Source organism: Lycium barbarum, chromosome 7 (assembly GCF_019175385.1).
Source record: "Lycium barbarum isolate Lr01 chromosome 7, ASM1917538v2, whole genome shotgun sequence".
Classification (NCBI taxonomy): Eukaryota; Viridiplantae; Streptophyta; class Magnoliopsida; order Solanales; family Solanaceae; genus Lycium; species Lycium barbarum.
In genome coordinates, this window is record NC_083343.1 from 20,220,321 (window position 1) to 20,247,402 (window position 27,082).

The 27,082-nt window shown below is 36.4% G+C and overlaps 1 protein-coding gene across 7 annotated transcripts; it reads left to right on the forward strand.

The window, feature by feature from the left end:
- Window positions 1-1,930: 1,930 nt before the first annotated feature.
- Window positions 1,931-25,863, forward strand: LOC132603269 (uncharacterized). Of its 7 annotated transcripts, XM_060316251.1 has the most exons (9): window positions 1,932-2,259; window positions 2,526-2,738; window positions 2,939-3,038; window positions 11,976-12,046; window positions 16,130-16,183; window positions 18,781-19,055; window positions 19,136-19,192; window positions 19,269-19,376; window positions 19,450-20,569. In XM_060316251.1, the coding sequence occupies exons 5-9, from the start codon at window positions 16,144-16,146 to the stop codon at window positions 19,675-19,677; spliced, it is 708 nt and encodes a 235-aa protein (XP_060172234.1). In that variant the 5' UTR covers window positions 1,932-2,259; window positions 2,526-2,738; window positions 2,939-3,038; window positions 11,976-12,046; window positions 16,130-16,143; the 3' UTR covers window positions 19,678-20,569. The 7 variants fall into 7 exon arrangements, 5 of the variants coding, with proteins under 5 accessions (XP_060172231.1, XP_060172234.1, XP_060172232.1 ...); XR_009568066.1 differs by lacking the exons at window positions 18,781-19,055; window positions 19,136-19,192; window positions 19,269-19,376; window positions 19,450-20,569 and adding exons at window positions 20,584-25,377; window positions 25,527-25,863 and having other exon boundaries at window positions 1,931-2,259; XR_009568067.1 differs by lacking the exons at window positions 18,781-19,055; window positions 19,136-19,192; window positions 19,269-19,376; window positions 19,450-20,569 and adding exons at window positions 20,584-25,377; window positions 25,527-25,863 and having other exon boundaries at window positions 1,931-2,259; window positions 2,526-2,593.
- Window positions 25,864-27,082: the final 1,219 nt, after the last annotated feature.

Below are 27,082 nucleotides of genomic sequence, written 5' to 3' on the forward strand. Positions count from 1 at the left end.
TATGTTATTAGCGGCCCAAAGGACAGCTATATTTACCATATGTTAATGTCAACTGAAAATCTGAAATCGTGAATTTGACTAAATACTTCACAACAATAATTATGAACAACTTCATAAATTTAAAAAATTCATTGACGCCAATGGTTACTGGCGTGGACGTCCCGAACAACGTTACTATAGAGGACACCGCATACAACTCTGAACTTCTTTTACAATGTCAATGACCAAAACGAATTGTTGGTGTTCCTCTCTGAGACATTTTACCTTCCAATACAAACTACAAAGTCACCAAACAATCTTGAATGACCTTAAAATGCTATTTCATTGTTTGCTCCCATTTCCTAACAGAGTTTATACTTGATTGTAGGCAATCATCAAATGATTAATATGGATCCGTGGGAGATATAATTTGTCGTGGAAATAAATTGTCAACATTAGGTTCCTAAATAGTAGAGGAAAATGACTATTCAGATACCATTTAAAGTTTTGCATATGAATGTGGACAAATTTGAACCATTACCTTTTAAATTCCTCATGTTTTGGGATTAACGAAGGGACACTGGTCAATGTGTAGGTTTGTGACGGAATACTTTAAATTAATAACGATGAATTTGTGCAGATGAGAAGACATGCTGAGAAGGAAAACTAAATGTTCTTACTAAACACAAGGGTCTTTATCTTGAAATAAAGCTAGGATCTCCAATGAACACGTTCACTATAGTAATAACTCTCTATTAATATGATTCAACCAAGCCACGTTTGCTAACATACATTTAACATATAGGAGGATTTTTATTGTTATTATTAGGAGTATTTATTATGAATGTTTTATTATGAGATACTTTTACTTTTTGGTACCAAAAAAATTAGTAAGAGTAGTGTTAAATGAAGGACAAAAAAGTTGTTTAACTTTTTATGGGTATTATGGTAATTTAACTTTTCACTTAGAAGCTTCTCACTTTTATAATTTATAATAATAATAATATGATAAGTGAATTGTGATTGCTTTGACTTGATTTTGTTACCCTACTGTTGTTTGGATTTTGTAGTATATCTTTGTTGCGGAACTATTGTGCATTTTACCTCTATTCTTTTTAGTGCAAGTTTACTCTTATACTTTGCGAAAATGTCTACATTTATCCTTTGTTTGAAGTTTGAGATAACTCACTGGTATTCCTACCGTTAAACGTTTGGCACATATTTGTTCATGTGGTTTGCGCAATAGTTTACTTTTTCCCTTTTTCACTAATGGACCTATTAAAAAAATAAAAATTACATAAAAAGGTCCAAAATTGCCCCTCAAGTTTGCAAAATATTTATTTTTGCCCACCGTATAATAATTTAGATAATATTTCCCTTTTTCAGTAAATGCTCCATTTTGAAACTCAATTTGTGCATATAAAAATCACAAAATAATACTTTTAACAATTAATTGAACCTCCTTTCGGGGTGTAGTCTAGCTTTGTTGCAGAACTGTTGCGCATTTTACCTCTATTCTTGGTACGACCAACTACTCCTTTCTTTTTTCCATAATAACAGATCTTGGCTCAGTACAGAAAATTTGCTCCGTCCCAATTTATGTGATATAATTTGACTAGGCACAGAGTTTAATAAAGAAAGGAAGATTTTTAGTTTCAATTTATGTGATATAGTTTGACTAGGCATGGAGTTTAAGAAAAAAAAAACTTTTAAAATTTGTGGTATAAAACAAGTCATAAGGACTTGTGTGGCTGTAAATCATTTCATTAAGGACTAGTTTTAAGTTATTTCTAAATATAGGGAAAGACTAAAAAGAAAAATATATCAAATAAATTGAGACAAAGGGACTATATGATATGTTTCAACAATGTGACAAAGTATGGGGATTTACTTGTCCTCTTTTGAATGAAAATAGTTCCCACCTTTAATTTTACTTTAAGAATTAAATACCTTCCCCAACTTTGAAAAATATCCTCCCTTATCTTAATTGAAAATGTTACATACCTATTTTACCTTCAAAACTTAAAACCATCATCCCTTTCACCTTTTTAATGTTATGATATTGTTTACTTATTCTTTTTTGGTCTATATTTTAGACTTACCTATAGAATGAAATAATCTTATTTATGACGTAAAAAAGTGAAATAATCTTCTGAAACCCATAGAGTGTTCGATGAAATGGCCCATAGGGAAACCTTTCGCGTTGCTCCAGAAAATGTCGCCAGTGATGCTGCGAAAGTGTATCTTCAGAAGCTATGACTTCTTTCGTTATATTTGGAGGTCGTAAAATTTTGCCCCATTCATTTCAAGAATCGAATGTGGTTTTTTGAATTTTTGTTGTCTTTTAGTTTTACAATAAATTATGTTTCCTGTTTTATGGTGTGTGATTGATGGATGGATTATCATTTTCATGGTTACTAATTATTTATTGGTAATATTACTTCTTATTTGAAGAAGCATATGTGTTCTTACTGGGTAGTTTTCAAAGTCCTTTTGATTTATGTCATGGCATTTGATTTTGATGGTGTTGTCGGATGTTTGATTAGGAACATGAAAGGAAGATGGAGAAAATTGTCTATAGCTTTCATCAAAGTAGTAAGGCACCAAAGAAAAGGTGATTACGCATTTCTCCGTACATGCCAGACACCTTCCAAAACAGGCTTCAAGAAGTTCAGGGGGAAGACTTTTACAAAGTTCAGCTCCGAAATTTTTTTGGCACAAAGAAGTTTCCAAGATTAAATTCTAAATGCGACTATTAGGTATTCGGTCATAATAAGTTAAAAATTAGTTGTGACGTTCACGTAAATACTTAATTGCGTATTCTAAGAACTGAAACATACCTTTATGTTAAGACTATGCCCCTATATCTCAATAATTGATATAAACATAAATTATATCTTAACCAAGACCAGGTTTATGGTGATTGAATTCGCAAGTGTCACTAATTTTCCATGCGCAGGACGAATGTTTGGTGGATTATTGCAGACCATTGGTCCATCAATGGCACCAATGGATTGGAAGAGGCTATACGAACTCACAGGGAAGATACTACCGACAAGGTTAGTAAAAAAGACACTCATGAATTTTCCAAGTTTTTTCATCACACCCTCATCCTAAAGACTTTGTGGTTAACTCCAACGAAAGTTAAACATGCTTAGCTCTGCTTTCATTATGAAAAGAACAGGAATTAGCTACGTTTTTTTTTTTTTTTTTTTGCTAAGCCATCGGTAAGTTACCGACATCAATAGGATTTTTGGATAATCAATCGCTAAATAGGATTCGCGGCGGAATTTTCATCGCTAATTCCTTCTTCCTTTATATAATCTAGGCTTGAAATGGAAATATTGCTCCTGGGATATCTATTCGCTCTCTTTTAGTATAATAACTACTTCTGAATCTTAAAAATAGTACCATGTATTGGAGCATCATTATCTAGATGTCGTTTATCATTGTTAGGAGTCTTTTATATTTATCCTTATGTTATTTATGCTTATCTCTTAGCTTTATCCTTTAGTATAGATTAGTCTCTAGGGTTCTCTTTTAGTTAGAATACTCTTCTTAGGAACAACGTGTATTTAAGCTCATTCAAACATTCAATAATATACACAGTTTTTCCATAGCTTCTTCAAGCTCCTATATGATATCAGAGCTAACACAACTCTAACGAGTACGATCCAATTTTTTTTCCCCTCTCCAAAATACTCAGATGGGTACCAACGGCAATAACAACAATTTCAGAGTTGTCAATGCTAACAACACAACCGGTACCAACATCATTATTCAGTTCAATCCTACTTTCCAATTACCCATCAAACTCAGCGGTGGTCATAACTTCACCACTTGGAATGCTCAATTTTTCATACTTATGTGTGGCTACAATCTTTTCGGTCATCTTGATGGGACCACTACGGCCCCGAGTCGCACTATCACCCTTTGTACAAGCATATCTCCCAATCTTGATTTTTTACCTTGGTTCCGTCAGGACCAACTCATTTAGAATGCCTTTATGGCCTCTGTTGAACCTACTATTGCATCCACCGTTGCTGCAGCCGACTCGGCTAAAACGGCTTGGGACGCCTTGCATACCACTTATGCAAACATGTCTCAAACTAGGGTCTTCAGCCTGCGTGATCAACTTGCTCGCATCACTAAGGATTCTCGCTCCATCACCGAATATCTTCAAACTATTCGGTCCCTCTCAGATGAGTTAGCCACTGTTGGTGCCCCTGTATCCAACCCCGAACTCGTCGTCAAAATACCCAGTGGTCTAGGCCCTGAGTTTCATGAGATCTCAGCTGCCATTCGTGCACGTGACACAAATGTCACCTATGAAGAATTGTTTGAAAAGTTACTGGATCATGAACTTTTCCTCCGTCACGAGGATGCTAAGAAACTATCCAGCCCCATCACTGCCGCAGTTGCCACAAACACCCATATCGCAACAATCGTAGGCAGAACAATAATTTCCACAACGGGCGCCAGAATTCAAGCTCTAACACTCATTGACAGAGGCAGCCAAACACGAACCCAAATGCTGTTGTTCGCTGCCAACTATGTAACAGGATTGGCCACATCGCCAATGTTTGCCGCTCTAAGTCACACGATCACCTTCAAGCTTTTGCCAACTATGCTGCTGGATTCAATGCCTCCACCAACCCTTGGATAGTCGACTCAGGAGACACTCACCGCATCACAATGGAGCCGCACAACCTAAAACCGTACAACGGTAACGAGGACGTCTCCATGGGCGATGGTAACAAAATTCCCATTTCACACGCTGGTTCTACTCAATTAAATACATCAATAATATTTTTAAGCTAACCGACACTTTGTGTGCCCCATCCATTAAACGCAAGCTTCTCTCTGTTACCAAATTTTGTCAAGATAACCTAAAGTCTATTGAATTTTTCCCTTTTGATTTTTTTTAAGGATCTGAAAACGCGCAAACCGTTGGTGCACGGCCGGAACAACAATGGACTGGTCATCCACTCCTCTCACCATTTGGCATCAATGACTGGGTCATCCCCACTCTAGAGTTCTTAGGTTTATTTTGAATAGATTCTCGCTACCATTTCATGAGTGAGACAAATTTTCTAATTGTAATTCCTGCTTATCTAATAAATCCCATCGGCATCCATTTAGCCAATTAACTTTGTGTAGCTCTAAACCGCTTCAAATTATTTTTAATGATTTATGGGGGCCATCACCAGTTTTATCTCTCGATAAAAAATTGTATTACTGTATTTTTGTTAATCAATATACAAAATACACTTGGCTTTACACTCTCAAGAATAAAAGTGAAGTTAAAGAACTTTTTCGAAAATTCCATCCTCTGATGGAAAAACACTTTGACACCAAAATTTTATCAGTTTACACTGATGGCGGAGGAGAGTATAAAAGTCTTGATTCTTATCTCTCTCTTCACGATATTGAACATCATTCTACCCCACCCTATACGCCCCAACAAGTTGCCCTTGCAGAGCGTCGACATCGTCATATCGTCGAAACTGGAAGAACACTCTTACATGAGGCGTCTCTCCCACCCCAGTTCTGGTCTTTTGCCCACTTCTCAGTTAGATAATCAATCCCTGTTCCACCGATTACTTGGAAAACAACCTGATTACGGCTCGCTGCGAATTTTTGGTTGCTTATGCTATCCATGGCTTAAACCCTACTCCAAAAATAAACTCGAACCCAGATCCACACCATGTGTCTATCTCGGATTCTCATTGTCCCATCATTGTCACCAGTGTTTTGATCCAATTACTTCAAAGGTTTATTCATCTCAAGATATAAGGTTTGTCGAGAATAATTTTCCTTTTAAAACTCTTTTCACCAATACTACATTTAAGCGCTCTAACTTGGAATGGACTGATACTACAATTACTAATTCTTCCAAAATCCCCCCTCCCCTTCCCACTATTCCAGTTCTGCCCCAACCCCTCAATATAGACGTACGCACGCAGGATATTCTATCCCAGTCCATTGCGTCTTCTCCAGCAGTCCCCTCCTCAAACTCTACCTCGCAGTCCGAGTTTTCCAGGTCTCCACTAGCGGAAGAAACGATTTCAGAGCCTTTGCAGACTTCTTCTTTAGGTAAGACTCTCTCTCCCTCTTCTACTACAATTCCTAATTCCCAGAACCTGAGTTTCAGTCCATCCCAAACTTCACCCTCATCTATACGGCCCCAATCCCCACCTATAAATACATCCACACCCATAGCCAAACCCACAACCAGTTCCACGACCCCACTCTTAGTATATCAACGTAGCAATCCTCCCCAGTACCATCCATGGATTTACGCCAACCTGCCCCACAACTTCCGCTAGAACTTGCCCCATCCCCGCCTCACTGTCTGTCTCCCGCAAATCACATTGTCACTAGGTCCCAGAACAACATCAGCAAACCAAAACAAATTTTTGATTACCTAGCTAACTTGACCCCCGCTATCACACCCAATACTGTGAAACAAGCACAAAAATACCCCGAGTGGCGCGAAGCGATGAAACATGAACTTGTTGCTTTAATGAAAAAACGGACTTGGGAACCTGTTCCACCTGATCCCTCTAAAAATATTGTGGCTCGTAAGTGGCTTTTCAGGATCAAGAGGAAAGCAGATGGTTCTGTTGATCACTACAAGGTGCGGCTGGTTGCGAAGGGTATTACTCAGAGACCCAGAATTGGCTTTCATGCTACTTTCAGCCCTATCATCAAACCTACCATATTGCACATCATCTTGTCCGTTGCTCTTCGCTTTCACTAGGCGCTTCGTCAACTTGACATTAATAATGCCTTAGTTCAAGACGACCTTGACGAGGAAGTGTACATGATGCAGCCTCTTGGATTTGCAGACAAGGTAACTCCTTTGCACATGCATAAGCTGTGCAAGGCCATTATGGCTTGAAACAAGCACTTCGAGCTTGGTACACCGCTCTTAAGGGTCATCTGCTCTCAATGGGCTTCATCAAGATAGAATCTGATAGCTCTTTATTTGTTCAAAATGGTCTTGATGATACCACGTTCCTTCTTGTTTATGTTGACGACATCACCGTTACTGGTAGCAACACTACTAGTGTGAATCATGTTATTTCTTCTCTAGCTACTCAGTTCTCGATAAAAGACCTTGGGAATCTCACATTTTTCTTGGGTGTTGAGGTTATTCGGAATTCCCATGGCTTTGTGCTCTCACAAGCTAACTATGTCAACGAAATCCTGAATGACGAACTCATGTCTGATTGCAAAAGTGCCAAAACTCTTATGAGTGCAACTGAGGTGCTCAAACGAGCTGATGGAGCCAAGTTGATAGACGACACTCGCTATCGTCGAGTTATTGGAAAGGTGCAATACCTCTCTTTCACTAGACCAGACATATCTTATGCTGTTAATAAGCTATCTTAATTTATGCAAGCACCATCTGAACTTCACTGGAAAGCTATCAAAACAGTGCTCAGATATCTTTGCGGTACAAGCCAATTTGGCCTCCATGTATCTCCGGATGTCGATCTCAATCTTCATATGTATTCTGATGCCGATTGGGCTGGTGGTCTCGATGACAGGAGCTCCATCTCTGGGTATATACTATTTCTTGGCCAAAACCCAATTAGTTGGTGCTCACGAAAGCAACAGACTGTAGCTCTCTCTTCCACAGAGGCTGAATATAGAGTTGTGGCCCATGCCCTTGCTGAAACACTCTGGGTACACAACTTACTGATTGAGCTGCTTCTAAAACCAAGGGAAGTTCCGACAATTTATTACGAAAACATTAGTGTCACCTTTTTTAGCAAAAACCCTGTCCTTCATGGTCGTATGAAACATGTTGAGGTGGATTTCCACTTTGTGTGCAAGAATGTTGAACACAACAGAGTTAGCATAGTTCATGTCCATGGTGCTGACTAGCTAGCTGATACCCTCACCAAAGCACTTGCCAAACCAGCGTTTGATTGCAACTTGTTCAAGCTAGGCTTAGCAACACCTCGCCTAACTTGAGGGGGGCATATTGGAGCATCATTATCTAGATGTCATTTATCATTGTTAGGAGTCTTTTATATTTATCCTTATGTCGTTTATGCTTATCTCTTAGCTTTATCCTTTAGTATAGATTAACCTCTAGAGTTCTCTTTTAGTTAGAATAGTCTTCTCAGGAACAACGTGTATTTAAGCTCATTCAAATATTCAATAATATACACAGCTTTCCATAGCTTCTTCAAGCTCTTATACCATGTCTAATACATTCGAAGTCACATGTTGAGTTTAAGCTAATCTATTATGCAGAGTCAATTCGACAAATGGCTGTTTTATGGAACTGATGTGTACTAACACAAAAATAATAATGATTGTTTCATTAGCAATATTTATAGTATTTTAGAATCTTTAGACCTTAATTATCAATTTTGCAAAAATAGTTGAACTTCAGAATCTTTGAAGTAAGCCATTGTCTTTATTTTACTGATTAGTGCGAAAGTTGTATCTATGGGGTTTGTTATGGGATATCAAAATTATCTTAACATCGTGGATTGACATTGAGCTGCTTCACCTGATTATTTTACACTATATATATATATTTTTTACCTTTAAATAGACCCTTGTGGTCCGGTCTTTCCGTGGACCCACGCAAAACATAGCTTAGTCCACCGGGCTGCCCATTTTTAAACTTTCAAAATCTTTCATCACTGAATTTTTCTAATCAAGCTGGTGTTAGTCTGAAGTTGAGTTCTTTATCCTTCGACAGTATTGGTGGTCAAAGCTACCTTGTGAATGGTGCACTTTTAATGTTACACCTCAAAAAATTTCGCATTGTTTGCGTCGTAAGTAAACTAACTTAACCTTAGAGAGGTCATGGAACCCTTATAACGTTAAGCAATACTCTTAACAAGTGCTAAGCAAGTGTCTAAAGGTTCCGGTATCGAGCGAATCGAAGAAATTAAATTTGTTAAAATTTTGGGAAAACTTGGCAGAATTTTGGGCAGGAAATTTTGGGTCAACTTGAGAGGGGTGTATCTCCTAGTATATGAGGAGTTACGGAATCCATAACTTATGTAAATTGAAGTTTGGTGAGTCTTCTTTCCAATGCAACTGACAGATCGCAATTCTGTAAAGTACGGGATGACGTACGGCCAGTACAAAAATGTACGTCCCGTACATTTTGGACGTACTTCACCTTAAATTTCCAGAAAATTAAAATTTTTTACCTCCAAGTAAGGGATGAACTGTAGCACGTACTTTGAAGTATGGGATGAACAGTAACCTGTACTTTGCTCGAAATTTCCATAAATTGGAGTCTGTGGAATTTTTTTCTAGCCTATAAATAGATGTTCCACGACCTAGGCTTCATTTTTTCACCAAAATAAATCCCTAATGTCTCTCTAAGCTTCCTCTAACATCCCCAAACACCCCAAATCAAATCAAGAAAGGATCAAACTCCTAAATCCTCAACTAGTTCATAAAAAGGTGTTTGTTCTTGTTTCTACATGGAGTTGTGGTGAACTTGGCCTTGAAACAAGTTGTGTGAGTTGAAGTTCTTCGAATACAAGGTATGTTCTTCATCTTATTTCTTATGTTGAGTTGAATTGGAGGTTTAGTAAGTCTTAAAGTCAAGAGAATGGTGATAGAGAAGTCATGAGGTATTAAGTTGAAGTTGATGACTATGGGTTGATTTTTAAAGAGAATTGTGGATTGATTGAAGTTTAATTTGAATATAATCTCTTGGCTATGGTATTGTTGATGTTGTTGTGTGTGGGCATTGTTTTGAGATTTGGAGCAAGTGGTATAGGGGAAATGCTGCCCGAATTTCGTTAGCTCATTTATTAGTCTAGTTTGACCTTATAAGTGTTTCAAGGACTTAACCCTAGTATGTATCGTCTTGAATGTAGATTTGCGAGCTCGGAAGGATAGATGTTGAGTGGTTAAGTAAGCGACGATGTATGTTAAGGCTGTTCCTTCTTTCCTTAGCTTGATTCCATATATGGTAAGAGCGTAATGAACCTTGTGACTAGAGATTTATCAAAGTAGAGCTTATCATATTGTTGCGTAGCTTCCGAGTGTTATGTTAATCTTTTTGAGAGGCCATATCCCCACCCTACGTTCATGAGTTCATAGTGAGACAGATGTGCCTGGCCTACGGGTCAGTGAGACATTTTATTTAGCCTGGCCACTTAGTTAGTAAGATATTTTTATTTTGCGTGGCCGAAGGATCAGTGAGACAGATTTGCCTGGCCAACGGGTCAGTGAGATTTTACATTTGCCTAGCCACTTGGTCAGTGAGATATACGATACTATTATATTGCATTTCATTTGAGATAGATCAGAGAGATATTCTGGTAATTCTTTGGCCTCCAGATTGTATTGTTTTCAGTTCAGTTTCAGTTATCATTTTCCTTACATACTCGGTACATTGTTTTGTACTGACGTCCTTTTTGCCGGGGGCGCTGCATTCATGCCTACAGGTACAAATCGGCAGATTGGTAGACCTCCCTAGTAGGCAGGATCTGATATCAGCTGATTGGTGAATTTCCTTTTTGTTCGGAGTTGCTAGGTCTTTGGAGTCTCTCCCTTTTGATTACAAATTGGATGGGCAGGTCGGGGCCCTGTCCCGACCATGGTACAGTCATACTTTCCCTAGAGGCTTGTAGACGAGTCCTGTATATGGTGTGTCTGTGTGATAGCCTTGTCGGCTTGTATATGTATGTTTGGGTAATATTGGCTTTGTACAATCATAGCAGCCTCGTCGGCTTGCTCAGTTATGTATACATATTTTAGGAGTGTGTGCTTAGTTCTGACAAGACAGTCAATATATATATATATATATATATATATATATATATATCCAGATTGCGGCCTTACCGGCTTGTTAGTATTGTCTGTGTGCAGGTAGGCCTTATTGGTTTAAGTTGGGGGTTACTCCTCCAGAGTTACAGATTTAGAATGGTTAGCTCGGGCCTAGTATGGCATCTAGTGCCGGCCACACCTCTCCAAATTTGGGGTGTGGCATTTAAAGTTCAGGTTCAAAGACAATAAATGCTACATTTTCCTAACCACAATGTTTAAATATTTATTTCAATTGGTAAATCCAGATGCTTATTTAATTGTCTTTGGTGGTGTGTTTTTTCATGCATTATGGTTAAACGATACCTGTAGGAACATCCCACTCACCAACATGGACCCAAGGATGCATATGTAAGGTTATGCAATCCATTCAAGCTATGGTATCTATTCATTCCAGACAAACCCCGACTCTTGGACATCAAGATCTGCATTTGTCTCTGAAGTAGGAAATGAAATTGTTGCATGTACTATATTTTGTGTCATGTGAAGTATTTTGTGTCATTCGTGGTAGGAACTTGTATTTTTTCCATGCTGGCATCTATCTATATATATATATATATAAAAGCAGGCCAAAGGCCCGCTTAGGTGGCATACCTTAGAAATCAGAAATTTAATTTATCTTTTTCCTCCGTATTCCTAGGTTTACTTCCCTCTTTTTGTTTACCTTTAACACCGTTGCTTTGACTTTATGGGTCCCTTCGGCTACAGCGACATAAAAACAACACAAACCATAACTGCTGCTTTATCTTCTCCTTAATTTTGGTGGAAGTTTCTGAATTCCCTTGAAGTTCTACTTTGGATCTTCAAAAAAAATGATGAAACGAAACGGCAATTCCCTTATCCCCGATCGTAATTTGTTTTCTCGATTTGTCATGCCAAAAGAGAAACTGCCCCAAGTGCTGATCAATCTCTGTTCTCTGAACAACTGATCACAACCATGAGAATTTTCTGGTTCCATATTTATCGGTTAAATGATCTGTAAAGTTTATCTTTTATAGTATCTGAATTTCGTAACTCAAATGTTTCTTTTGGTGAGGGCTATTCGTTTCGTCGTCACTGTGCTAGCGAGTTCCCAGAGCTTAAGTCCGTGTTTTATCAATTCAATGATCTTTAATATTTTGTCTTCCATGAATTTGTATTGACTTTTGACTTTGCGGTGATGAGAACTTTATTAGGCAATCGTGAGGGCATCGGAAGTGAGGCAGAGACTGCAAAGAGAGAAGAAATTTTGTTGGAACTTGATCAGGTAATTGAATCTCATTACAAACTATAACAGTTTATGTTTACTTGAGTTGTTGAGTTAGATGAAACGTGCTTTATTGTTTTCCAGAAATGTTATGGACCAGAAAAAGTATGATTTAATGCCTTTGATTTACCGGTTATTTTGTATTACAAACGTCGAGATATAAAATGACAATAGGAATGCTAAAAGATCAGATCATGTAGTACCTCTGCAGATGTTACACTGTAGAATTTTTAACCCAAGTAAAATTTCAACTAAACTCAAGATAGGTATTCCTTTAAAGCATCTCCTATTCTGTTCCTTTGAAATATGACACAAATATGTAGAGGAGTTGTTAATATGTTGCATAACACTTCTTACTGCTGTAGTTTTGCACCCGTTGAAAAGCTTGTATTGTCAGATATACACGTAGTTGTTATGATATACCCTTAAGGTTACTTTTAAAAAGAAAAGTTAAAACATGAATTTATATATGAAAATTAGTTTTTGTTATGTTTCTTCTTTTTCTATGTGAACTAATTTATAAAAAATTGCCTCGCTGATATCTCTTGCAACTACATTTATGCTGCAAATAAATATAAGCAGTAACTTGTAGGTATTCTTCGAAGATACTGAACTCCTATTTTGTTTGATTAAATTCTTCGCCATCTTCTAATTAATAATTTCGCCTATCAAGGTTAAGAAAAAAAAATACTCTTATCAAGTTCACATCTACTTTTATTGACAAACCTGTTTCCTTTGATATATGTCCTTGCCCTGTTTTCATGGATATATTTTTCCATTATCTAATTACTTAAGGTTCTTTCAACAATTAGGAACTTATTTTGCATTAAACTAGCTATTTCATAGGTACGTTGCTATGCTTATGTTTTCATAATACACCACAAGAATGTATAGATCGCGCACAACAATTTTGATCTTTTAATGTACAGTATTTCTCCGATAGATAAAACAAATATAGATCATGCACACCAACTTCTCTAGATAATTGTCCAGATAAATTTTAATGCTTACTTTAGCAATTTTACTGCTTTGTTGTTAATCCCAATTAATACTGCATTTATCTTTTCATACAGTAATTAAACTACCTTAGATGTCCAGGATTTTGACGTACATGAACAACTCACAAATGCGGATTCAATATCAGAAAATATAAAAATAAAGCAAGAACAACTAAAAACCGAAATTTATACAGGAGTTTTGCAACATCCTTCATGCAAAGAAGGATAGCGCATAGATTGGTTTTTGTATAAATATTATGTTCTCACATGTATGACTTTTGAATAACATTGTTACGTATAAACTGTTATTAATGCCATCTTCTTTCTACTTTTTAGCTTGTATGGATTCCGTGTCTCCTTTGTTGTAGTTCATTGTCCAGAATAACTTATTTGTTGAATAGGAGTACTCCATGTTATATTGTTGTGCTCATCCTGAGTTTCCTTCAACTTTGCTTTAGGGTGTGTATTGAATAATGTTTTTCCTTGGAATATCATTTTCTGCATTATCTGCAGTGTTTGTTTGATATACAGTTGACATATGAAACATTACAAAGTGGAGGATTTGTGAATCGTAAATTAATTCACAAATCTATTTAATTGTACTATGGAGCTGAAGGAGGTGGGAGGAAAGTAAACAGGAATCAAAAAAGTCCTTAGGAATTAATTGTCCAAGTAAGAGAGCGAAGATGATTGCTTTCCTTATAAAAAAAAATCCGAACACCAGAAAGTAATAGGAATAAAAAAAGTCCTTATGCAACGTCCCATTGGTAGTTTTATCTATACACAAAAAGTAAACATCGAAGAGGCAATAAATAAAAAGATAGTGAAAAGTACTGTTATGACCCTCCTCGCCCAAGATAAATAAGCTTCATTAGTGTAAAATATCTAAATGGATTCTCTGATTGACATTATAAGTGCGTAATAAAAAATTGAAATGTCAGCATTAGAATTATGCTATATAAAGGATGTAACTAAACTCGTACCAGACAACACCTACGCGACACTTAAAACAAAACTAAATTCAAAGAAACTGTAATTCAGAACTTCCGATGAGATAATTTGGTATGTTCTAATTATCAACCAAAACTGATACATTTTGTGTACACAAAAATAGAGAATATGACATTGCAAGCATTCATTAGAGCTTCTTTATATATGTGTCTAAACTTTTAACAATAAATGACTTTTAATTATCTACATTAAATGTAGATTAGGAAATGATCATGCATAACCTTAATGAGGTCGTTTACCACCGCGCGAAGCGCGGGTAATTTACCTAGTTACAAAGTACAATAAATACAAAGACCAATTTTTTGTTATAATGTAATTACAATGGTTTACATTTTGGATCCCTATGTTAATGGGCCCCTTTTACATAGAGAACTTGAAAATATAGTGTTTGATTGCACAAGTGTAATTTCATAATTAGATTGTCCAAAATTTTTAAAATAAAAGTTAATTATCAAAATTTAAATGTTAATGCTTGACAAATATGTGTCTGTATAAGTAGTTACTAAAATTTTATCCATTACTAGGATTCAAGGTACATATTATTTTTAAAAAAAGTAGTATTACATAATTATAGATTTGTAACTATTATTATTAAAAATAATTGATATATAATAAAAGAGAGTTTAGTCGAATCAATTAATAAGAGTTCTAACTAATCACACATTTTGCAAGAACATCATGGATTGCGGTTCGACAAAATATTAATATTTACAGCCATAATTATATAATATTTGTTCAATGATTTGATAAGAAGTTATCTTATTAATTCTAACATCACTCAGTATGAGTCGAATTTGTCTATAATTTCATTCAACAAGGACATCCAACTTTGATGGCATTACTCATTATAAGTCAAGTTTGAAGAACTCATTCTTTTTATAATTACGAGGTATGGTTTAAGAAAATTAGAACAATAACACAATGAAGAAAAATGAAAAATGAAAAATGAAGGAAAATTAATAAATAAAAGAAATAAAATATGAGAAATTCATGGAAGACGTGAAATAAAGGTGAGAAGTAAGGAAATGAACATAAATAACGTAAAAATAATAATATATTTTAAAAAGATTAAAAGGTGAAAAACAAAAAATAAATTAAAAAGAACAAAGAATAGAATTAAATGACAAAGGAAATATTTTTATTTTTTAAAAAAAAACTTACTTGAAATTCCAACTCCCCTTGAAATTGAGGAGTTTAATTACTCCTGCACAAATTACATGATCAAGTAATTACTTGATCAAACAAACATATTCTCCGTCCCATTTTAAGTCTTGAACTCTCACCTTGTTGGTGAGGGTTCGAATCCCCACATTGTAATTCCTTTTCCCATTTCCCCTTCCCCTACCCCCTATGTAATAAGAACAAATTAAAAAAAAAAAAAAAAAAGTCTTAGTTTTAATAGGCACAAAGTTTAAGGAATAAAATGAGACTTTTGTATCTTGTGATCCTAAAATAAAGATGTGTGTAATGTACTAAAATGTCCTTTAAATCTTGTGGTTTTAAACTTAGAGAAAAGACATGTTTTAGCCCCTGAACTTGGCACGAAAACTCACTTTAGCAACTAAACTTAACTTCTGTTTATTTACCCCCCTTAACAAGTTATGTTTTAATTATTTTCCCCCTCTAGTGTCCCAGACCAGTTGAGGGTTGGGTAGTGTTAGACACGCGCGAGCTAATTGGTCCATGTATTTATTTAATTCCCCAACTTATTTTTACCCGTCCCCACTTAAAAAACCCGACCCAGCCCCAATTAACCGGACCCATCCCAAACAAAATACCCAACTCGGTTCCCAATCGTCATTTTCCCCTTTCCACTACAGATCCAAACCTCCACGCTACACAAACCGATCATTGCAAAGTTAAAAATCCAAAAAATACGTACATCTTGTCGTTTCTGAGTGATTTGAAGATTAGTTAGCCACAAAGGTACACGATTGTTGTTGTTCTCGTTAGGGTTTGTCTAGATTTCGATGGTACTGTTTTTCAGTTGTAAAAAATTTATCTTTAATTTTTTTTTTTTTTTGGTGTAAATGGTAACTGAATCTTGTAATTTTTCATTTGTTTTTAATTTTAGGTTTTGTGAAGAAAATGGACGATGTGTTTGTGACTTTGAGGTTTAACCACGGAGGTAATTTAGAAAAAACCCCTCGTATTAAGTATGTTGGAGGTAGTGTGACATATTATTTTGATGTTGATCTTGATAAATTCTCTTATTTTGAGCTTGTTTACTATGTTAAAGAAATCGGCTATAATGTTTCATCTTATTGTGTATATATTAGACCACCTAAATGTCGATTTTTAGTAGAAGTTAAAAGTGATTAGGACATTATTGGTATTGCACCTCAATTAAAAAACGGAGATATTGTTGTAATTTTTGTGACTCATCTTGTTGAGGAACCTATTGTGGTCTCCCCTGCTCTTCCACCTATTACCTCTGTGGGTGGGGAATCTTTTACTGCTTTTGATAACCCCACATGTGAAGATATAAATAAAAAGGTTGGGGCAGGTGAAGGTAGTCAAACATTTGGGGGTAGTGAAGGCTTAGGATTTGAAGAGGTTGCTGGTCTTAATGAACCCTTGGGTGGGACTTCAGCTGCTACTGCAGCTGATGATGATAACGATTCTGACTTAGAAAGTGAGAGTGAATCTGAGGAGTCTGACAATGTAGTGGTAGAGGAAGGTGAAGAAGAAGTATTTGATAGTGATGTCCATGAGGAGGATAAGAATCTAAGGAAAGATAGGGTGACTCTAAAATCAAAAAAGAAGAAAGAAAAGGCTAAGAGATCTGAAGGGATAGATTTAGGGCCAAAGGGTGTAGATATGGGACATGATGAATATTTATCTAGGAGTAAGAGTACATTTGAAGGAAAATTGGGTGGGGATGAGCCATTTTATGACTCAGATGATCCAGGTAGCTTTGAAATAGAGACTGATGATGAAGCTGATGACGAAGATGCGGTTGAAAAGCCTACTAAAAAGTCAAGGAGACCAAAAAGAATTAGAAATAGGGTTATTTTTTATCCTAAGTGTAAAGAAATAGTTTGGGAGACTGGTCTTGCATTTGAAAGTGCTAAACATTTTAGGAAAGCACTTACTAGGTATGCAGTTCAAGAACATGTAGAGTTGGATAAATATGTCAATGAACCAACTAGGGTGAGGGTAAAGTGTACTGCTGGCTGTCCATGGTTATTGTTTGCCAGTTTTGATTCTAGAACAAAAGATTTTATTGTGAAGAATTATAATCCTGTTTACAAGTGCAATGGCACAACAAAGAACAAGTTGGTAAATTCTTTGTATATTTCAGAAAGGTACAGGGACAGAATTATTTCTGAACCTGGCATTAGAATTTTTGAGCTTCAAACTTTGGTAAGAAAGGAATTAGAGGTGTATATTGGTAGGACTGTGGCAAGGAAAGCCAGAAGCATTGTTTTGCAACAAATCATGGGTGACAATGTAGAGGAGTTCAAAAGAATTTTGGATTATAGGGATGAGCTTTTAAGGACTAATCCAGGTAGCACATGTGTGGTTAGGCTGAGTGAAGAAACTTTTGAAGGTGGAGTCAAAAGGTTTCAGTCCTTTTACATATGTTTTGATGCCATGAAGAAGGCATTCAAGGCTGGTTGTAGGAAGGCAATTCGGTTGGGTGGGTGTTTTTTAAAAGGTGTTAGTAAAGGGCAAATACTTGTGGCTGTTTGTAAAGATGGGAATAACCATATGCTACCACTGGCTTGGGCAGTGGTTGAAGTTGAGAATGCTTTTACTTGGAGATGGTTTATCAACATTCTAAGGCATGATCTTGAGCTTGGAGATGGGACTGGTTTGACAACTCTTTCAGATATGCAAAAGGTAATGTATTCTTGGTTATTGATTTCTGATTTTTTTTCATTCTCTTTAACTTATGCTGCTCTACTGTCACCTAATTTTTTTTACATGTTATTGTAGGGTCTGCATATAGCGATTAAGGATCTGCTGCCAAATGCAGAACAAAGAATGTGTGCAGGACATGTGCTTGCCAATTTTTCCAAAAAAAATGGAAAGGCATAGAGATTAGAAACTGCTTCGGGAGATGTGCTAAGTCCACATATGAGCAGGAGTTGCAAAAAAATTTGGATCATATGGAGAAGTTAGGTGATGGAATAAATGGAGATTTGTTGTATTACAACATAGATAGGTGGTCCAAGGTCTACTTTAAATACCTCAGCAGTTGTGATAGTGTTGACAACAACATGGCCGAGAGTTTTAATTCTTGGATTTTGGGGCCAAGGCACAAGACCATTATCACAATGCTTGAGGAAATTAGGGTCAAAATGATGAGAAGGGTAGGACAACTAAGAGAGTTTTCTGAGACTTGGATAACAAACATCAGCCCAATGTCTTTGAAGGTATTACAAGAGAACACATCAAAGTCAATGAAGTGTACTCTTGAATGGAATGGTGAATATGGCTTTGAGGTCAAGGACAGCTGCGGTAATAAATTCATAGTAAATCTGAACAGCAATACCTTCACTTGTAGATCTTGAATGCTGAAAGGTATTTCCTGCTATCATGCCATAGCTGCACTTTATTTCAGAAAATTGGAACCTATTCACTATGTTGCACATTGGTACACTAAGGACACTTACCTTAAAACATACAACTCATTCATTCAGCCTGTTACTAATATGGCAATGTGGCCAAAGTCAACCAATCCTCCTGTCCTCCCACCTGAGATTAAAAAGCTGCCAGGTAGGCTAAGGAAGTGTAGAAGAAAGGAGCAGACAGAAAACAAGACAGGGAAGCTGTCAAAAAGAGATGTTGAGATGACCTGCAGCTTGTGCCATGCAAAGAGTCACAATAAGAAGGGTTGTCCTATGAATCCACAATCTGTCAGAGGCAGAGGAAGGGCAAGGGGGAGAGGGACAAGTACTAGTTCAACAAGGTCAAGTGTTGGTTCTTCTACAGTACCAAGTAATTCCCAACCAGGTAGAGGAAGGGGAAGACCAAGAGGTTCTGTCAAACAGGTAAAAAATTTCCTTGCTATTTACTAGTTGATTAAATATTACAGTCTTATATTTAGTCTAACTACTTAAATATGAATTAGGCCATGGCTGCTGCATTTCGATCTGGAAGGGGTACAGGACAGTCGTCTACATCACATGTATTACTTAGCTTGTTAAATTACCACTTAATCAATTTTACAATTCTAAGTGTTTGACACCTTAAATGTGACTTAGGCTTCTGATGCAAGTGCATCAGTTACTGGAAGAGGGGCACCCTTTAAGAGGCCAAGAGTTGTGGGAATGAGAGTGCTTCAGACCCAAAGTGGTTTCAAAATTGTCAATGTTAAGTTTGCAACCTCATTAACCATTTAATGCAAACAATCTAGCCTAATGGAGATCTATTTTATTAATGCAGCCTGGAATGGCAAATCAGTCTGCAACCATGCCTATGAATTCAGCAGTAGTCACTGGTAGTCTTGGACATCACAAACCAAGACCAGGAGGACTAAAATGGAAAAGGAGTCCAGCTATAACACAACAAGGTCTTCAACAAATGAGTGGACAAAAGAGAATGAAAACAAGGGCCAAAGCTGCTGAGTTGAACTCTTTAAGTCAAACGAGTTCATCAACTGCCCAGAAATGAAATGGAAAAATGAAGTTGAATTAGTTTAGTCTTGTATGTGTATGTCTTTGGTACTGACTGTTATGCAGCAGTGACTGCAGGTTTTAATGTTGTTTTTGTGAAACAATTATGGTACATTTGTCAATTATGTTTTTGTGAAACATATTAAGCAGCTGTGACTACAATTTTGCCCTGTATTGACATTCTACTCTTGCAATATTAAGCAGCTGTGATTGCAATTTTGCCCTGTATTGATATTCTATTCTTGCAATATTACGCAGCTGTGACTGCAATTTTGCCCTGTATTGACATTCTATTCTTGCAATATTAAGCAGTTGTGACTGCAATTTTGCTGTATATTTTCTGGTTTTTTGACAGTTCAGTCTGACAATGTTGTGTATGACATTAAATGCATAGAGAAGCTGCCCAGCTGTGACTGCAATGTTGTGTATAAACGCAGTAAACTGTTTTGAGCAGTGTGTACACATTTGAGCAGTGTACGTTGGGCAGTGTACAGATTTGAGCAGTCAAAACACATTGAATGGATGCAAGTGAATGCATTATACAATGAATCTGAGTTAGTAAATGATGGTAGTTGGTACTTGGGAGTGATGGTCAAAACCAATGAATCCGAGACACTATAACCATCATTAACTACTTGATCACACTAACACTATAACTCAACTCAATTATAAATAGGCATTCTTTCCATCTCACTTTCACTCAACTCAAATAACTCTTAACAAATATAGTGATATTAAAGAGGCAGCCTTCATCTAAGATGGATGACATTCGTTTGACCGCATGTTTTGACAAAGAATTGACGAAATCGTACGTCGAAAAAGACGATTTCGTAAGTGTTGTCGTATTATATATTTTCAATTGTTCTTTTACCTCTTTTGGTAATAACATGTTTTTTTTTTGCAGATCCTTCCAACTAACATACTGGAATTTCTTCCAGACACCGACAAGGACGCTGTTGTTCATTACGACGATCATGAGTATAATATGAAATACAAGGTTAGCGTATACACGCGCCTCGCTCAAGGTTGGAAAGCCTTCATTGATGCTGCCGGATTAGGGATAGGAGATGTGTTGTGTTTTAAGGCATGTTTAGATGAGAACCGCATAGTGTTTTTTTGTTCATGTAAAGGAGGATCCGGAGATCGTAATGATAGATTAGGTCTCCAGATTCTCTATTTAAAGTAATTTATAAAATTTCTCGACTTTTGCTATCATTTTCAAGGTAATATTTTCCATAACAACAAAATTCTTCAACAAGAGCATAAAGTTCTTCCATGACATTTACATTACAACAAGAGCATGAAGTTCTTACATTACCTACTACGCGATTACAACATACAACATAAATTCAGTTGATTAAGGAAGCCGCCAAAAAGCCAATAAATATTCCCCACGAAATCAAAAGCAACATCCTTGTATTTGCAAGTTTCTCCTCCAAATTTAGAACTTTTTTCAAGTCAAATTGTTGTTTACTCTTCAAACCAATTAATTCCTCCTTCATTTTGTTCAATTCAATTAGATGTCTAGCCTCAATGGCAATTAATTCTTCTTGCAATTTGTCCCTTTCGATCTTGACCGCATCTAACGACGACGTCAAATTTTGAACTTTATTCCACTGAATCTCAGGGAACAATTCATCTTCCCATTCCCAAAATCCACAAGAATTTCCCTTAGGCCTCGGACATTTGTAGAATTTCCGTCCGGGATTACTAGGAGTCGATGAAGTGAGGTGTTTTGCAATGGTGCCACAATTACATTTCACGTGAGATGAACAGCTACCTTGAGACATGTATGAACCCACAATATTTTCGAATTACCACAAAGAGTGATTATGGACAGAAATTTGGAGGAGAAATTTGGTGGAGAAATTTGGTGGAGGAAGAATACATATATGAAGGAGCAATGGAGTGAGCAAGAGGAATTTCATGAATGGAGGAAAAAAAAACGGGGCTGGTGTGATGAAGATGAAGATGAAGAACTAGGGTTCTAAAGGGTGGTGGGTCGGGTGGGATTAAAGGGGGAACGGTATTATAACCGTTACCCCGTCGATTTTATTTTAAAAAAAAAAAGTTCACAAAAATTAATTAACGCGCGGCTGAGGCACTGTCAAACACGCGCCTTGGTCTGGGGCACTAGAGGGGGAAAATAATTAAAACGTAACTTGTTAAGGGGGATAAATAAACAAAAGTTAAGTTTAGTTGCTAAAGTGAGTTTTCGTGCCAAGTTCAGGGGCTAAAACATGTGTTTTCTCTTAAACTTATTATGCAGGTTGTTTGAATTGTTAACTTACTAAATATAGAAAGAAATACTCTTTTTGGGACAACCAAAAAGCAATCCCAAAAAGGAAAGTAAAACACTTAAATTGAGACGAAGGGAGTAATTTTTATTAAGGTGACTTTCCAAATAAGCCCTTATAATTGGAATTTGGAATGTCAAAACTATTCCATGCCGCTAAAGACAAAATTCAAGTAGTCAAATTTGGCTAGCTTGGAGATCTGGTCATATGATTTCTCACATTCTCTTTTTAACAACAAATTGCATATTTTGATTTTCATATTATTGCAAGGTTTTATTTGAACTTTGGAGATGGCTTATGCTAATGTTATTTCTCTTGTGCGAACTTTTGGGCCACTCGTGCAACGGAAGCCACATTGGATAAATGATGAAACAAGAACAATGGTGGACTCTCTCCTTGATGGTCTTCAATATTTCCAACACTTTCTTAACAACATTAGCAAGCTGAGAAGGCAACAATATTGTGGAAAGGTTGCAGAGTTGGAGAGAAAGATTACACCTGCAGTGAATGAAGCAGAAGATGTGATTGAACTAAGAATATATGAATTTTTTAATGGAACAATGGGAAGAGAGGCATTATCCGAGACTTTCTTGCGAACACTTGTCAAGAAGTTTGATGATCTAAAGAGGGAGTTGATGGAATGCAGGTTTGGTAAAGAAACAATGGAAAGAAAGGCGTTACACGAAATGTTGCCTCCACTTGTAAAAGAGATTGATGTTGTGAAACGGGAGGTGATGGGAAGTCATTTCGGTACAAATGAAGTTCAATACTATGGTGATCCTACAAATGAGGATCTGTGAACGGTTGAGTCCTTGCCTGGTCATTCATCTACATATGTTACAAAACTAAATCCAGAAAATATTGTCATGGGTCTTGAAGATGACTTGACAAGAATAATGAGTAGACTAAAAGGGCCAACATCTACTCGAGAAATTGTCCCCATACTTGGAATGGGGGGAATAGGCAAGATGACACTTGCTAGAAAAGCATATGATGATCCTGAAATTAAGCATCGTTTTGACAAACATGTTTGGATGACAATATCTCAAGAATATTGTGCTAGAGATTTGTTGTTGGGTGTTGTTTCTTGCTTCACTAAGCTGACAAATGAGATCAAAGAAGAGAATAATGATCAATTGATGGATATGATACACAAAAAGTTGAAGTGTAAGAGCTATCTTGTTGTTATGGATGATATTTGGAGCAATGATGTGTGGGATACAAAACGTAAGTGTAAGAGGTATCTTGTTAGAGGTATCTTGTTGTTATGGAAAATATTTGGAGCAATGATGTGTGGGATCTTATGACAAGAACTTTTCCGGATGACAACAATGGGAGTCGAATTGTTTTGACAAGTAGGCTCAACGATGTTGCTATGCATGCTGACCCTGACAGCCCTCCTCATGAAGGAAGCCTCTTGAATGCAGATCAAAGTTGGATGTTACTTCGTGACAAGGTGTTTGGAGTACAACAACATGTTTGTCCTCCTGAACTAGAGGATATCGGGAAGCAAGTAGCAGAAAGATGCCAAGGACTAACTTTAGCTCTTCTAGTGGTTGCGGGACATCTCTCTAAAATTGCTAGAACACCAGAAAGTTTGAAAGATGTTGCCAAAAGTGTAAGGAAAGTTGTTCATAATTTATCAGATATATGTCTGGGAGTGCTTTCTATGAGTTACAATTACTTACCTAATCATCTTAAACCATGTTTCCTCTATATGGGAGTTTTTCCAGAAGATAGGAAGGTCAACATTAAGAGACTGATCAACTTATGGGTTTCTGAGGGTTTTGTATCCGAAGAAGAGGGAAGAGATTGTTTGGGGGATCTTGTTAGCAGGAATCTTTTAATGGTTAGAAGTAGGACATTTAATGGCGAGTGGAAAACATGTTGTGTCCATGATCTGGTCGGCGACTTGATTTTAGGAGAAGTAGAGGAAGAGAGGTTCCTGCAGGTTACTACAGATTCTTCAGCAAAGAAGCTTTCTCTGCATCGCTATAGTTTACATTCACACATTTATCAGGCTGATTGCTGGGAGTTATCATCCAGTCATCATCTCACCAGAGCTGTGCACTCATTCCTTGAATTCGATATGCATTATAAACAAGTTCCTCTTTTGGAGCATTTCAAGCTGCTAAGAGTGTTGGCAATCCTTGATCATGCGTTTGAAAGTTTCCCACTTGAGGTAACAAAATTGGTACATCTCAGATACCTTCAATTGAACTGTAATGAAATTCACTGGTTAGTCTTCAGTCTTTATAATCTGCAGACGTTCATTTTAAATGGTCGAATTAATTATTCTCAAACTGAATTACCTGAGACTATTTGGCGAATGAAATACTTAAGGCATCTTCACGTGAGTCATCATTTTTTTCATTCAGTCAAGAGAGGTAAAATTTGATTTCAAGCTAGAAAATCTGGAGGAACTTTCCTGTCTGCATTTCTCCAGCTGTACTTCTGAATTGTTATCTGCTATTCCAAATCTTAAGAGACTGAAAAACCATGGAAATTGGTTGCAACGCCAGACTGGATATCGGAATTATTCACAATTCCTAAATAGCCTTTCCTGTTTAAAAGAACTTGAAATATTGAAGTTCATGTGCGCAGATATATTCCATCTAGTAGTCCCAAGTAAGTATACTTTGCCTACATCTCTGAATAGGTTGAGTTTAGTATATACTCATTTACCATGGGAAGACATGAAAAATATCGTCATGTTGCCAAACCTCGAAGTGCTTAAAATTAAAAATGCTGGATTTGATGGTCCTGTGTGGAGATTAAATGATGAAGAGATTTTCAATCAACTTAAGTTCCTCCTAATCAATGTGAAATATCGGGAGCAATGGGAAGCTGGCAGTGTTAACTTCCCAAAGCTGCAACGCCTAGTTCTGAGAACATGTATATACCTGGAGGAAATCCCTAAAGACATTGGGGAAATTTATACCTTGGAGTCAATAGAGATGTATGATTGCAGCACTTCCGCTGAAAAATCCGCGAGAGAAATTCAAGAAGAGCAAGAGAGCATGGGGAATGATTGCCTTAGTGTTTTCATCGATAGCTTTCCGTAAGAATCAAACTGTCTCAAACTATTGCTAGCTAATCAGTTTAATATTTTCTGTGATCCCTTTATTCTTTTACATTGCCTCATGATATTATTAAGTTCCTCCTAATTAGAACGAATGATCTGAAGCACTGGAAAGCTAGCAGTCTTAACATCCAAACGCGGCAACACCTATTTCTGTTTACCCAGAGGAAATACCAAAAGACTTTAGGGAAATTTGTACCTTAGAGTCAATGTAGTTGTATGATAGCAGAAGATCTGCAGCGAAATCCGTGAATGAAATTCAAGAAGAGCAAGAGAGCATGGGGAATGATTGCCTTAGTGTCCTCATCGATGATTGTAGGTAAGACTCAATTGTCTCAAATAATTTCTCGCTAATTAGTTTAAAAAATTTCTGTCATGATTTTATGCGCCTTGTTTCTTCTTTTACGTTGCCTCGTGATATATTTAACATTTAAAGTACTGTTCATGATGAATTTCTTCTCCTTGCAGTAGGGGAGTTGAATGTTAAGTTCTAGAAAGCTCATCATGCAAGTTAAGAGAAAATGGTGTGCGTGTGATGACTCTCAAGCAGTGGGAATCAATATAATGACCCTTTGTTAGCTTAGAATGGGAGATCACCTGTAACTTGTTCATTAGCAATTGTAGTCTCTTTTTTGTTCCTTATGATGACTCAAAGACCTAGCTTTTACCGGGGTCATGTTGCTAGTTACTGTTCTTTATTTTTAATTTTCTCGTGAGCTAAATAATAATGACTAGATGGTTGTTATCATGGTATATTTCGTAAGGCTATGTTCTTCAATTTGAGAGCATATTATATGCTTCTGTACTATGCTCTGCAGTCTTCAATATTCCCATTTTCCTTCTTGAAGAGTTTAATGTCATATACTTCTTGACGTAGGAACTTTGAGGTTGAAACGCAGGCAGACCTATGTGGAAGGGAGGGGGTTACTGGAACCCGTTACATTCCGATTTTTGTGTATATACGCTTATATACCTTGAGAAAGGTCCAAAAGCCAGCTGCTTTACTTGATATTTTTTCCCCCTTTTTAGTTGAGAATGTTGAAGAGGCTTAAAAAATGTATAAATCGCATATGTGGCTAGTTTTGAACAGGTGACCTCAATTGTGCAAAGTGGTGCTCATGACCATCAGACCACACAGTGAACTTCGTCAAGCAGTGTCATTTCATTCATATTTATCCATTAGTACATATTATGTATTTTCCCAAAAGAGAATGTTAGAAATTTTAAAAGCTAAATGCCAGAAAATAAAGAAGAAAAGAGAATGAAATGTTAGGATGATTGGGATAGCTACACTTGAGTTCTTCAATCTTAAAGAAGAGTCTTTTTTCTATTAAAGAAGTATAAGTGTGGTTGTTTGGGCGGTTTGTCGTTTTGCTCCCACAGATATAGCTTGCATACCTATAGATATATTCTAAATTTCTAATACGGAAAAGGTCCAAAAATACCCCTGAACTATTGAAAAAGGCTCATAAATACCCTCCTTCCACCTTTTGGTATAAAAATACCCTTCCATCCACCTTTTAGGTCTAAAAATACTCTTAAGGTTTGTTTTTGGCTCAAATATACCCCTCAAACTAACAAGTTAAAATTAACTCTTTTAAAAAGCCAAATGGCAATTTGTAATTGGTCAATAATAAAATTCCGTAATTTAAAAAAAAATCCAATTTTTTTAAAAAAAATTGCCAATAATAAATTTCCAGTAATTTAAAATTCCAGATTTAAAAAAAAAATCCAATAATAAAATTCCGTAATTTACATTTTTTTTAAAAAAAAAATTGTGTGGAAACTTAAAAATTAAAAACTAAAAAATATGAACGAAACTGTTTTTTTTGTTTTTTTTTGCATTTCGTGAATAAAAAAATGAAATAGGAAATTATATTTTTTTTTGCATTTCGTGTATTAAAAAACGAAATAGGATAAAAAAAAATATTTTCGTTCATATAAAAACGAAATTGGAAAATTGGACAAAATATATTTTCCAATTTTGTTTTTATATGAACAAAATTATTTTTTTTATCCTATTT